The sequence below is a fragment of the Carya illinoinensis genome, chromosome 5, assembly GCF_018687715.1.
Source record: "Carya illinoinensis cultivar Pawnee chromosome 5, C.illinoinensisPawnee_v1, whole genome shotgun sequence".
Taxonomy (NCBI): Eukaryota; Viridiplantae; Streptophyta; class Magnoliopsida; order Fagales; family Juglandaceae; genus Carya; species Carya illinoinensis.
Window position 1 is genome coordinate 21,444,068 of NC_056756.1, and position 12,985 is coordinate 21,457,052.

Here is a 12,985-nt window from a genome sequence, read left to right on the forward strand (position 1 = left end):
TTGGTGAATCACGCATTGGGAGAGCTTTACTTGATTTGGGGAGTAGCGTGAACTTGCTGCCGTTCTCAGTATATGAGCAGTTGGGATTAGGTGAGCTGAAAAAGACCTCCATCATGCTACAGCTGGCTGACAGATCAGTTAAGGTACCGAGGGGTATTGTAGAGGACGTGTTGGTCCAGGTGGACAAATTCTACTACCCAGTGGATTTTGTGGTTCTTGACATGCAGCAGCCGGTCTCCACTATTTATCAAGCTCCTGTCATCCTAGGAAGACCATTTCTAGCTACATCAAATGCATTGATCAATTGCAGAAGTGGAGTTTTGAAGCTTACCTTTGGGAACATGGCACTTGAGTTGAACATTTTCAACGCCTGCAAGATGCCAGCACATTTTGATGACACAAGCGATCTGAATGCTGTGGAGAGTTTGACACCAACAGATTTTATTTGCTCAACTTCTCCATTCTCTGATGATGATTATATTTTTCAGACACCTGAATTTTTACTTGATGAGAAAATTGATCATATCAATGAAGATGACTTTGATTTTTTTGATTGTTTTGCAGATTCTTCATTACCACTTGAAGTACAATTTGCGGGAGCAAGATGGAAACCCCATTTTGAAGCTCTACCACCACCAGACACGCTTAAATCTTCAGAGGAAGAAGTTCCCCAGTTGGAACTGAAACCACTTCCTCAAGATTTAAAGTATGTGTTCCTTGGTCCTGAAGAAGACACTTTTTCGGTGGTGATTTCCTCAAAGCTAAATCAGAAGGATGAAGCCCAGTTGATTGAAGTATTAAGGAAGCATCGAGGCGCAATTGGTTGGACAATAGCTTACATCAAAGGCATTGATGCCACTGTATGTACCCACAGAATCCATCTTGAAGACGATGCTAGACCAGTTCGTGATGCTCAACGTAGGCTCAATCCTACCATGAAAGAAGTTGTGAAAGAGGAGGTGCTTAAGCTACTCGCAGTGGATATCATTTATCCCATCTCAGACAGTAAGTGGGTAAGTCCAACTCAAGTGGTAGCAAAGAAATCTGGTTTGACTGTCATAAAAAATGATAAAAATGAGTTGATTCCAACTAGAATGGTTACTGGCTGGAGAATGTGCATTGACTATAGAAAACTTAACTCAGCCAGTAGGAAGGATCATTTTCCTCTACCATTCTTGGATCAAATTTTGGAAAGAGTAGCTGGTAATGCATATTATTGTTTCTTGGATGGCTATTCTGGTTATTATCAAATTGCTGTAGCACCTGAGGATCAGGAGAAAACCACTTTCACCTGTCCTTTTGGCACTTTTGCTTTTACTAGAATGACTTTTGCTTTTACTAGAATGCCTTTTGGTTTGTGTAATGCTCCAGCTACTTTTCAGAGATGTATGATGAGTATTTTTTCTGATATGATTGATGACATTTGTGAAGTATTCATGGATGATTTCTCTGTTTTTGGAAAATCCTTTGAGAGTTGTTCGCATAATTTGGCACGTATTCTCCAGAGATGTGAGGAAAAAACTCTTTTACTTAATTGGGAGAAATGCCAATTTATGGTCACTCAGGGCATTGTATTGGGGCATATTGTTTCTTCTGAGGGTATAAAGGTTGACAAGGCAAAGATTGAATTAATATCTAAACTTCCTATTCCTAGGACAGTTAGGGATATTCGTTCTTTTCTTAGTCATGTTGGCTTTTATAGGCGGTTTATTCAAGGGTTTAGTTCTATTGCAAAACCTTTGTGCACTCTTTTACAAAATGATATTGAATTTGTTTGGACTGATGAGTGCCAAAAATCTTTTGATACCCTTAAGAAATCGCTTACCACTGCACCTATTGTGTAACCTCCGCAGTGGGACCATCCCTTTGAGATTATGACAGATGCTAGTGACTATGCCTTAGGAGCTGTTTTGGGGCAGTGGGTGGATAATAGGTCATTTGTGATTTATTATGCTAGTAGGACCTTGAATGATGCCCAGAAAAATTATACCACTACTGAAAAAGAATTACTTGCAGTGGTTTTTGCACTTGATAAATTTCAGACTTATATTCTTGGTTCTCCTGTTACTATTTTCACTGACCACTCTGCTCTTAAGTATTTGTTGGCTAAGAAAGATGCAAAGTCACGCTTGATTCGCTGGATTCTATTATTTCAAGAGTTCAACATCAACATTAAGGACAAGAAAGGAGTTGAAAACGTGGTAGCTGACCACCTCTCTAGATTGTCATCATCTCCTTCTTCAAATGTCAGCCTTCCTCTTGATGATAGTTTCCCGGATGAGCAGCTGTTTGTGGTTGATAGAACTCCCTGGTAAGCTGACATAGTCAATTATCTGGTGACTGAGAGAATGCCTTCTGAATGGTCCACCCAAGATAAGCGTCGGTTTCTCTCTGAGGTACGACACTTTTATTTTGATGATCCATATCTTTTTAAATATTGTTCAGACCAATTGATTCGAAGATGCATTCCTGATGATGAGTTTTCTTCTGTTTTGAGATTTTGTCATATGGGTGCATGTGGTGGTCATTTTTCAGCAAAGAAAACAGTTTCAAAAATTTTGCAAAGCGGTTTTTACTGGCCTTCTATGTTTAAAGATGCTTATAATTTTTGCAAGGCTTATGAGCCTTGTCAAAAATTGGGATCCATTAGCAAAAGAGACATGATGCCTCTTTCCCCTATTCTGACTTTAGAAATTTTTGATTGTTGGGGAATAGACTTCATGGGACCTTTTCCGGTTTCTTTTAGAAACACATATATTCTTTTAGCTGTGGATTATGTTTCAAAATGGGTGGAGGCCATTGCTTGCAAAACAAATGACCATCATGTTGTCCTGAAATTTTTGCAATCTTTGTTTGCTCGTTTTGGCATGCCAAAAGTTATTATAAGTGATGGGGGGTTCTCATTTTTGCAACAAACCATTTTCTACACTTGTGAAGAAATATGGTATTACACATAGAGTTTCTACCCCTTATCACCCTCAAAACAAATGGGCAAGCTGAATTGGCAAATAGAGAGATAAAAATTATTTTAGAGAAAACCATCAAGCCTAATAGGAAAGATTGGTCGGTTAAACTTCTTGATGCTTTGTGGGCTTATAGGACAGCTTTTAAAACAAATCTAGGGATGTCTCCTTATCGATTAGTTTATGGTAAAGCTTGTCATTTACCTGTTGATATTCAGCATCGAGCTCTTTGGGCCATAAAACATGTTAACATGTCACTTGATGAAGCTTCAGGGTTGAGAAAATTGCAGATCAATGAATTGGATGAAGCTCGTCAGAATGCTTATGACAACGCTCAGATTGCAAAGGAACGCATGAAAATTCTGCATGATCAGAAAATTCATCCAAAGCATTTCACACTTGGCCAGGAAGTTCTTCTTTACAACTCTCGCTTGCACATTTTTCCTGGAAAGTTGAAATCCCGATGGAGTGGGCCGTACATTGTAAAGACCGTTCATCCTCATGGTGCGGTAGATATTGTCAATCCGAAGAATGGTAATAGCTTCACTGTCAACGGACAACGTCTAAAGTCATTTCTGAAGGTCTTTGATCCACATGAAGAGATCTTGCTTGTGCAAGACCCCAGGGAAGTGTTTTGATTTGTTTCTCTTTCTTTACAGTTTTCTTTACTTGCTTTGTTTTTATTTGTTCTTTTGCTTTGATTTTATATTTCATGTTGATTGTTTGTTTTGCTTGCTTAGTTCTATGCACTTTCTTTTCTTTCGTTCGACTCATTGAGGACTATGTCTCTCACTAGTTGGGGGGTAGCATGTGTGCACAGTTTTTTTTAAAAAAAAAAAAAAAAGATTTGTGAAATTTGAGCATCTTGGTGGAGTAGTTGAGCGGGATAATTTGTGAAGATTTATTTTCAAGCTTAAACATAGAGCATGATTTTTGATGCATCATATTTTGTTGATATGTGGCTTGAAACACCGGGATGTTATGCTTATTGAGATGAAACTTGATAAAATTTTTGTAGAACGAAAGGCAAATTTTGAAGGACATTTTGCACATGCTTACGCTTGTAGTGTTCCTTATTTACCATTCATTGATTTAACACTGGAGAAGTAAACTGCAGGACTACCGAGCCATGCCAAAAAGAAAAAAAAAAAAGAGAAGAAAAAAAAAAGAAAACAAAGAAAAAAAAAAGGGAAAAGGATTTGAAAAGATTAGAATGAAATGAAAAAAAAAAGAAAAAAAAAAGAAAAAAAAAAGAGAGAAAAAGAATAAAGGCAACTTAGTGAACTTTCTTAAATAAAAAGGGCTAGAAACAGTTATCCAAGACTTTGGGGGTTGCGTGTCCAACCTTTAAAAACAGAGCTGGCGTGAAAACTACTAGACCCTTTGGCTTTGAGGTAGTTAGAATCAGCAATGATTAATCTTAAGGTTGAAAAATCCTATGGCAAATCATGGCTAGTAATGAGGAACACACAACTGATCTAGCTCCACACACACATTTGAGTTCTGAGACATTTGCCTTAATTCTATGTGAAAGATTGTTAAGATAGTCTTGGTGGGTATAACCCTTGGGGGTTGAGTAGTAACGTGTCACTTTTGTGAGAATTCAGAATTGTGTTTGATTGTTTTTGTTTGAATTTCGATCTTTATGCAATATTCATCTCAATTAATTTTCACTATTTTGCTCAAGGATTAGCAAAATGCTAGTTGGGGGGTGTGATTGAGTTGAATTATTGTATTTTTAATGCTTTTGGAACCAATATATATTAATTCTTTCATTACTTTATCATTGGTTTTATATGGAAAAATGAATAAATTAAAATTGTGATTTTAATTGATTAAAAGCATGAATTTCTGCTCTAATTTTATATGCCAGAAGCCGCCGCTCGAGCGAAGCCAGGCAGATTCAAACGCTCGACTTCTGCTCGACAGTGGGCTCAAGCGAGATGCGGGAAAAGAGATCGCTCGAGCGGAGGCATTTGGCCGCTTGAGCGAATTCAGGCAGAGTCGAACGCTCGATGTTCGCTCGACAGGCCGCTCGAGCGGGTTCCTGAAAAACAAAGATCGCTCGAGCGGAGACATTGGCCGCTCGAGCGAAATCAGGCAGAGTCGAACGCTCGATGCGCGCTCGACACCCCGCTCGAGCGAACTTTGTATTTTGACAGATTTTAGGTTTTCCGCCGTGAGACCATATAAAAGTAATTTTTCACTCTAGAGCCACGACCCTTGGGCTGGAAAACTCGGTTTTTGAGTAGAGAAACACTTAGAATTCATTTTTCCTTTGATTTTTGTTCAGATTTGAAGATGAGGATTCATTCAATCGATCATTCACGCAGCTACACAATTTCCACTGGATCATTCACTCACACTACAGCAGATTGAAGAACTCCTTGAGGGGTCCAATTGCCACTGCAGCTCAGCCTCCTCCACCGCTTCAAATCTTCATCTCCATTCAACTGGCTTGATCTTTTCAATTCCCTACTTGCTATTTCATTTCAGTTTTGATTTTCTGAATTATTTTAGAGAATTTTGATTTAGACGTTTGAGAAATTTATTTGTTATTCATCCAATTCATGTTATTTATTTTTATCGTTTCGTTAAACTTTCATTTTAGTAGTGATTGTAATTACGGTGGTTTAATTTGAGAATTTGTGATTTGAACATAATGATAAACTCTAGAACATTGATTTTAGGGCTTTTCAATTTCAGTGCATGTTTTGTCAATTACTTCCTAATTTAGTTTAATTCTTAATTTAGTTTTATCAATTTCTGAGTTTAATCTATTAGTCTTTTACATTACGATCCGACAATCAAAATCCAAAAATATGAATCTAGTCCAAGACTAGTGTCCTCTCCCATCCATTGTACATACCATCATTTTATTTTCTCTTTGTGAAGTTTTTCACCTTTTTCAACGAGTTTGATTTCTAAGTAACTTTCCCTGAGGAGACGATTTAGGAATTTATTCCTAATTATTACACGACATCCTCCTGCACTTGGGATAGCTTTAGTGCTACTCATTTTTGAGTGAGTCAATGACCCCAAGCCGGGATGAGGTATTATCTCGGTGGAGCTCCTCTGGTCACTCGGGAGCGGAATAAACTGAGTGATGTCCCCTGAGTTGTCGTTGGGCGACGACGGGAGCGGGGGCTAGGGGTTGCTTGGCTACGAACGCGCCGGGCGGGGAACCGGGCATCGCCCTACGCACTGACTCCATGGCCCTTCGCTGATGAGGGCTAGAGGATGTTTGGCTACGAACACGCGGGGCGTGGAACTAGGCATCGCTCGTTAGGTGTCACATGCGTGGTGGTACTCTGCGGTGTGGCACTGGAGCCAGAGTGTGCGGATGACCCCTAGGGGAGGTCATGGTGCATACGGGTAAAAATGGATTATGGTTTGAGATGAATAGAGGCCAAATGTGACTTTTGGCGTGGTTTTTGGAAAAGATGTGTTTTTGGGCCAAATGAGATTTTTGGCGTGTGTGGAAAATTATGTTTTATGGGTTTTGTGCATTGGGCATGCATCATGCATTTTGTTTGAGTTCTATGTGTTTTTATCTGGTGGTGTTTGGGTTTTACTTACCTGCGGTACCATTTTTGGTTCCGTAGCTTTTGGTACAGGTTTTGAGGAGGAGAAGGCTGAGCCCGAGGATGCGGCTCCGCCGGGTTGCTGATGTTATGCTTTATAATTTGGTTTAAAACTATATTTGTGTTATGTAATATTTTATTTATGTATGTTTTGAACAACTTGTATTATATTAAGAAAAAAATTATGGTACTTAGTTATATGACTTTCGTTATCCGCTGCGTGTTTCTTCGTGCACATATATTGCCTTTGCACACACTTGGCACCCGTCGTTAGGGTGGTGACCCGGGTTGTCACCATCCGGACGTCTCGATTTCCCCGTGTCCGTGCGTGGGGATTTGGGGGCGTCACAGATTTGGCTGAGGCGTAATACCTTTGTTTTTTAAAACAAATTTGAAGGGCCTGATGCGATTCAAACAAGTTGCTGATAGTTTGTTCCAATTTCAGCAAAGCTCAACAGTAGGGAATCAAGAACCAAGATGATGGTTTACGGGTAAGGAGATCTTGTAGATTGAACGCTCTTGCAGAAGGCCAAGTGAAAGTGAATTGGAATGCTGCACTAGATCTGAAAGAAGGTAGGATGGAGACTAGTTTAGTGATAAGGGATGAGCAGGGGATGTGATGGTGTCATTGCGTTCTCAAAAGGGGAATATGTGTGATCCTCTAGTAGCTGAACTATAGGCTCTGTGGCGGGCTATGCAGTTATGTGTAGAATTGAATATGACAGAAGTGATATTCGAAGAGGATGCCCTAAACGTGGTAAAGGCAGTTAATAATCCTGAATCAAGCTAGGAATGGCATGGTTAGGTGGTTGAAGAAATCAAAGGGGTGCTGAGCAATAGGATTGGTTGGAAGGTTATACATACATATAGAGAAAGTAATTGTGTAGCTAATTTTCTTGCAAAAGTTTCTTTTACTGTAAATGAGGAAAGAATATGAATAAAAGAGGGTCTTGAAAGCATACAGTTTTATGTACTGAAGGACATAATTGTAGTTACTGAAGAAGAATGAATACAAGATACTTGATGTTTGTTTCAAAAATAAAAGTTGACATAATGATTACTTTCTATTTTATTCATTGCTATTATTATTCATTCCTGCCCATTCCTATTCATTACTGCTCAATTCTAGATAGGCTTTTTTAAGTAGAAGGATGTCTATATAAATATATATGATAGGATTTTATAAATGATAGACACGGGGGAATACACCTTCCGATAGTGATTATTATCCCTATAATAATCATTAAAAAAATTAAAATATTAGTTTTTCATGTTAATTGATGTAACATATTTTTACCTTAACAGTGCATTTTTTATATCAATAGATGAATGCTAAATATAGTTTTGAGATATGTAAATTTTGTACATTTCATTTAACAATAAGTAAAATCCATCACTAAAAAAATAATTTTTCATATAAATCTTAAATTTATTCTATTTTGTCAAGGGATGACTCTACCGTTACTGCTAGGAGCTCCCTCTAGAAGCTCCGGCCTCCCACTATTATATTTTATGTGTTTTGTTTTTAGAAATTATTCTCATTAGTCACTATTTATCACTACACACAATACATCATATGATAAATACTCATATATCTTATGAAAAATATCTTTAATCCTATGAAAAACCTATAAATATACGGTGTGAAAGTAAATAATGACTCATGCATATCATTTCTTCTTCTTTTTTTTTTTTTTTAGCAAGTTTGATGGTACAAAGTCAGCAAGTTTAGATTTAGCTTTTATATAATTATATATATATATATTTATTTATTTACTTTTTTCTTCTAATTGCAAAAGGAATTGAATAAATAAAGACAATTGGGGGTACGAAGCTCTATGAAGCGAGCAAAGTGACCCAATCCAAGACACAGAAAGAGGTGCTATTTTGACCTAGCGGAGAACCGAGTTGAACATGGCCCATAGATTGCTTAGAGATCTGGAAGCCGATGGCTGGGAACGCTCCGATTTTCCCATCATCTGTGAGTCCTGCCTCGGCGATAACCCCTACGTTCGAATGGTATGATTTGTTTGAGTTCAGACGCTTCTTGCTATAATATATATGTATATGTATGAAATTGTTCTGAGATTTAGAATATGCTTGGTGTTTGTTACTTTAGTAAGGAATGGCCTAGGAACGTTTAGATGCTCCAGAATTCCTTTTGAGGCTAATAAGTAACATGGCGTGAAAATATTAAAATAACGCATTGCAATCTGATTGTTCATTGTTCTTATTGTTAGATTTTATGGGAAGTGTATTGTAACCTCATTCAGCTTGGACATGTTTTATTATTCAATAGGGTAAAATAGGAAAATTTTGTGCGGAGCTATCAACAATCAGTAGTTATTTTCTCGTTTTAGAAATGCTGTAAGAGGCTGTAGAAATTTGTTTCAGTTCAAGCATGAGCCCGATTGTAGGGAAGGCTGTCAAGAAAGAGGCATACAATAATTGAGAATATATAAAATTTAAATTGGCTACTCCACATAAGCCCTCCCCACAAAATTTACCACCCAATTGCAATCTCCCATGCGAACTTTCAATTTTGGCAATCACATCACAAATGACCAATACATTCCCTTCTGAAAAGAATTAGACATTTAAGTACTTTTGAATTCAAAAACTCGAAAAAAGGATAATCCATAATAGAAATAAAATTTATTTAATCAAACATAAAAAGAACACAAATTAAAAAAATGCAGCCACCTTTTGGGGTGATCCCAATGGTTGGAGCCACCCTACAAGGGTGAATGTGAATGTGGCCAACCACTCTAGGCACTAGCACTTGGGTGACCAAGAACTAGGGTTTTGGGACACCTAGGCCATGTGATTGCTAATTGGGTGGTAGTTTGTGCGGGTTATGTGTAATTTTGTGCATATACAGATTTCATAATGGTGGCTTCAGTTTTGATACACATTTGAAAATATCCTATAACTATTCTTAAGTGTTGGTACTTGCTTATCTGGATGCAGACAAAAGCAGACTTTGATAAGGAGTGCAAGATTTGTACACGGCCATTCACGGTTTTTAGGTGGAGGCCGGGTCGTGATGCCAGATTTAAAAAAACTGAGATTTGCCAGACATGCAGTAAGTTGAAAAATGTTTGCCAAGTCTGCCTTCTGGATCTCGAATATGGCTTGCCAGTTCAGGTCCGAGACACTGCTCTTTCCATCAATTCCAATGATGCCATTCCCAAGAGTGATGTTAATAGGGAGTACTTTGCTGAGGAGCATGACCGCCGGGTATGACTTTTCATATTTCCAGATTACTCTTACACATGCTATATAGTTGATTTTGATCTCCGGCTTCTGCTTTTTGCACGTTGTGTATCTTCTTTCTCCAGGACCCAGTTCTTCTTTTGTCCTAGTAACAACTGCATTCCTTTGATGCTTTGACTTCGGGAAATTCCTTCTACTATCTTATTTATAGCTCCTTGGCTGCTGAATACCTATTTATCTGTTTCCAGATCATATGTTCTGTTTATTTTATCATCGTTACTAGTATAATTACTTATAAAAAAGCAGTTGGTAGGATAATAGTATTGACACAAGACTTCAAATTTTCATGCTATTTGACAAAAGCCCGAGATTAATTCTCTCTCTCTCTCTCTCTCTCTCCTGTTTTTAGTAGAATGCCAGAGCTTTTGGAAAGTTGAAAGATAATTCCATATAGTCTTGGATCGTCCTGTGGCCAAAAATTGACAGTGTTCATACTTTATGCAGGCCAGAGCAGGGATTGATTATGAATCATCATATGGAAAGGCTCGCCCAAATGACACCATTTTGAAGCTTCAAAGAACAACACCTTACTACAAAAGAAATAGAGCACATGTCTGCAGTTTTTACATTAGGGGTGAATGCACACGAGGTGCTGAGTGCCCGTACCGACATGAGATGCCTGTAACTGGGGAATTGTCACAGCAGAATATTAAAGATCGTTACTATGGGTATGTCTGGTGGTTATACTTTCTTTCCTCTTTTGGTATAGTGAGGTGAATTTAATCTTTATATTATAATGAGGCATATCTAAGCTTATAAAAAAATTGATGCATTTTTAAGCTTTATATAATTGTTTTCATTTTCTGATTAGATGCATATCTCGTATACTCCATGTTTACATTGATTACACGCTTGGTGTATTTAAGCTGAACCCCCCCTTTCTCTCTCCTCCCCTCTTTTGTGTGGTTATCCATGTTCTCTTGTTGGTTGCATTTGATTTTCTCAAATTTAACTGTCATACAACCTTCTTTGTGCCCAGTAGATAGGTAGTTTTTTACTCTATTACCTATTGTGCCCAATTTCAAAAAAACCAATATCAAGTCACTTGCATGCTTTGTATAATTGCATGCACTGGTGCAATTGCGGAGAGACACATCTTTCCTCATGATCATGTGATAAGCATAAGTTTGTTGATGTTTAATAATCTTTGAAAAATTCAGAGTGAATGATCCTGTTGCACTGAAGCTACTCAACAAGGCAGGAGAGATGCCATCTCTGGAAGCTCCTGAGGATGAGAGCATTAAAACTCTCTATGTTGGTGGGCTTAATGAAAGGGTCACCGAGCAGGATCTGAGGGACAACTTCTATGCTCATGGTGAAATTGAATCCATAAGGATGGTGCCCCAGCGGGCTTGTGCTTTTGTAACCTACACAACCAGAGAAGGCGCAGAGAAGGCTGCAGAAGAGCTCTCAAACAAATTGGTCATAAAAGGCCTGAGACTGAAGCTAATGTGGGGTAGACCTCAAGCACCAAAACCAGAGTCAGAAGGCGTGGACGAAGCAAGGCAGCAGGTGGCAGTGGCTCATAGTGGGATGTTGCCTCGGGCAATTATATCCCAGCAGCAGGGCCAATTACAGCCACCTGGCAGTCAGGCCCAAAACCAACCGATGCATTACTTCAATATTCCACCACCTCCTCAGCAGGAGAGAACCTTTTACCCATCAATGGATCCTCAAAGAATGGGCGCTGTTGTTCCATCCCATGAGGGTACTTCTAATGGGCCTTCAGGGTCAGGTGAGAACAAATCCGGTCTGGAGAAGCAGCAACAACCCCAGTATTATCCCTATCAAGCTATGCTGCCTCCACATGGGCAATATAATCAGCAGTTCCATCCCCCATATGGATATATGCAGCCAATGCCTCCTTATCAGCAATACCCTCCACCATATCATTCGGGAATGCCACCTCCACAGCCTCCACCTGCAAATCAGCCTTATCAGCATCCTGCGCTGTCTGCTTCTCACCCTGGGTCTGCACCACCCGCATCCACTGTGTGCACAGGTTCTACACCACCAGGATCTGCACAACAGGGGTCCAGACCTTCAGGATCTGCACCCCCGGGGTCTGGACCATCTGGGTCCTCAACACTAGGGTCGCAGCAGTGAAACTATTTTTCCCTGTAATGTTTTTAGCTTTGGGATATATAAAACGTACTTATAAAGTTGACTCAAGGGATGTGCAACCGGATCTGGCAATTGCTGGATCCGGATTTTAAAACGGGCAGGGCGGATTACCGGATTTAATCTGGATATGTACCCAGATATTTGGATTTTTTTTTTTTACTTAAAACCAACTTGAATATCCGGGTTATAATTAGATTTAATTTGGGTTTTTACTTAAAAAAAAAAAAAGGACTTTAAAACTTTTAAAAAATTTTATGGCACGTTTTTTAAAAATAAATTCTGATATCATACTTAATTGCCTAGGTTTTTTTCAAAAAATAATTTAAACATTCTTTTAAAATTTATTTTATAAAAAAATAAATTAAAGAGCAAAAGAAATAAAAATGTAAAATAGATAATATTGTTATTATATCACAATGCAAAATATAAATTTATAAAAAATAAAATAAATTATAATACAACACAATTAATTAAACTAATAATAATGTAATTAGACAATGGTCGTGCCTGCCAATTACAGAGAAACGTAATCAGACAAACATGTTGAATTCAACAAACTAGTTGTGAAAACATTATGCTAAATATATAATCTCAAATCTCTGGTGGGATTTTAGTTGTGAATTTACTCTTATAGCTCTTCTACACATTATAGCCCTACTGTTTTGAACTCCCAATTTGATGCATCAGTCTCAACTCAAGAGAGAACAAAACTTTTACAGAAACTAAAATCCATTACTGAGGTGTACTGCACTTTGATTACACTTTTAGTTGTGTAATATGCAAGATTGATCGTTGTGATTTATTACCTTTTCGGTTCCAGCAGATGTTGCAGATCCATTAGCTAGATTTATTCCGTAATGCGCATGTGGAACATGAGCAGGGTCCATGAGATTTTCCATTAATAAGGGAAGGGAAAATCAATAAAACCTTAAATTCAGCCGCCAAAAGATAAAAATGAATATACAAATAAAGACCTGCTCGCATTTAGATAGATTTTAGAACACTCCAGTTTTGATGTAGAGTTGAGAACATCAATAT

The 12,985-nt window shown here is 38.2% G+C and overlaps 1 protein-coding gene across 1 annotated transcript; it reads left to right on the plus strand.

Annotated features, from left to right (window-relative positions):
- Positions 1 to 8,358: 8,358 nt before the first annotated feature.
- On the plus strand, positions 8,359 to 12,125 carry LOC122311376 (zinc finger CCCH domain-containing protein 40-like). Its single transcript, XM_043125922.1, has 4 exons — positions 8,359 to 8,566; positions 9,518 to 9,787; positions 10,268 to 10,491; positions 10,984 to 12,125. Exons 1-4 carry the CDS (start codon positions 8,462 to 8,464, stop codon positions 11,927 to 11,929), a joined length of 1,545 nt encoding a protein of 514 aa, XP_042981856.1. The 5' UTR covers positions 8,359 to 8,461; the 3' UTR covers positions 11,930 to 12,125.
- The last annotated feature ends 860 nt before the right edge of the window (positions 12,126 to 12,985 follow it).

Coding starts and splice junctions, on each gene's coding strand:
- LOC122311376 (XM_043125922.1), top strand. CDS start 8,462: ATGGCCCATAGATTGCTTAGAGATCTGGAAGCCGATGGCTGGGAACGC. Junction 9,788..10,267: donor CTGAGGAGCATGACCGCCGG/GTATGACTTTTC, acceptor TACTTTATGCAG/GCCAGAGCAGGGATTGATTA. Junction 10,492..10,983: donor ATTAAAGATCGTTACTATGG/GTATGTCTGGTG, acceptor TGAAAAATTCAG/AGTGAATGATCCTGTTGCAC.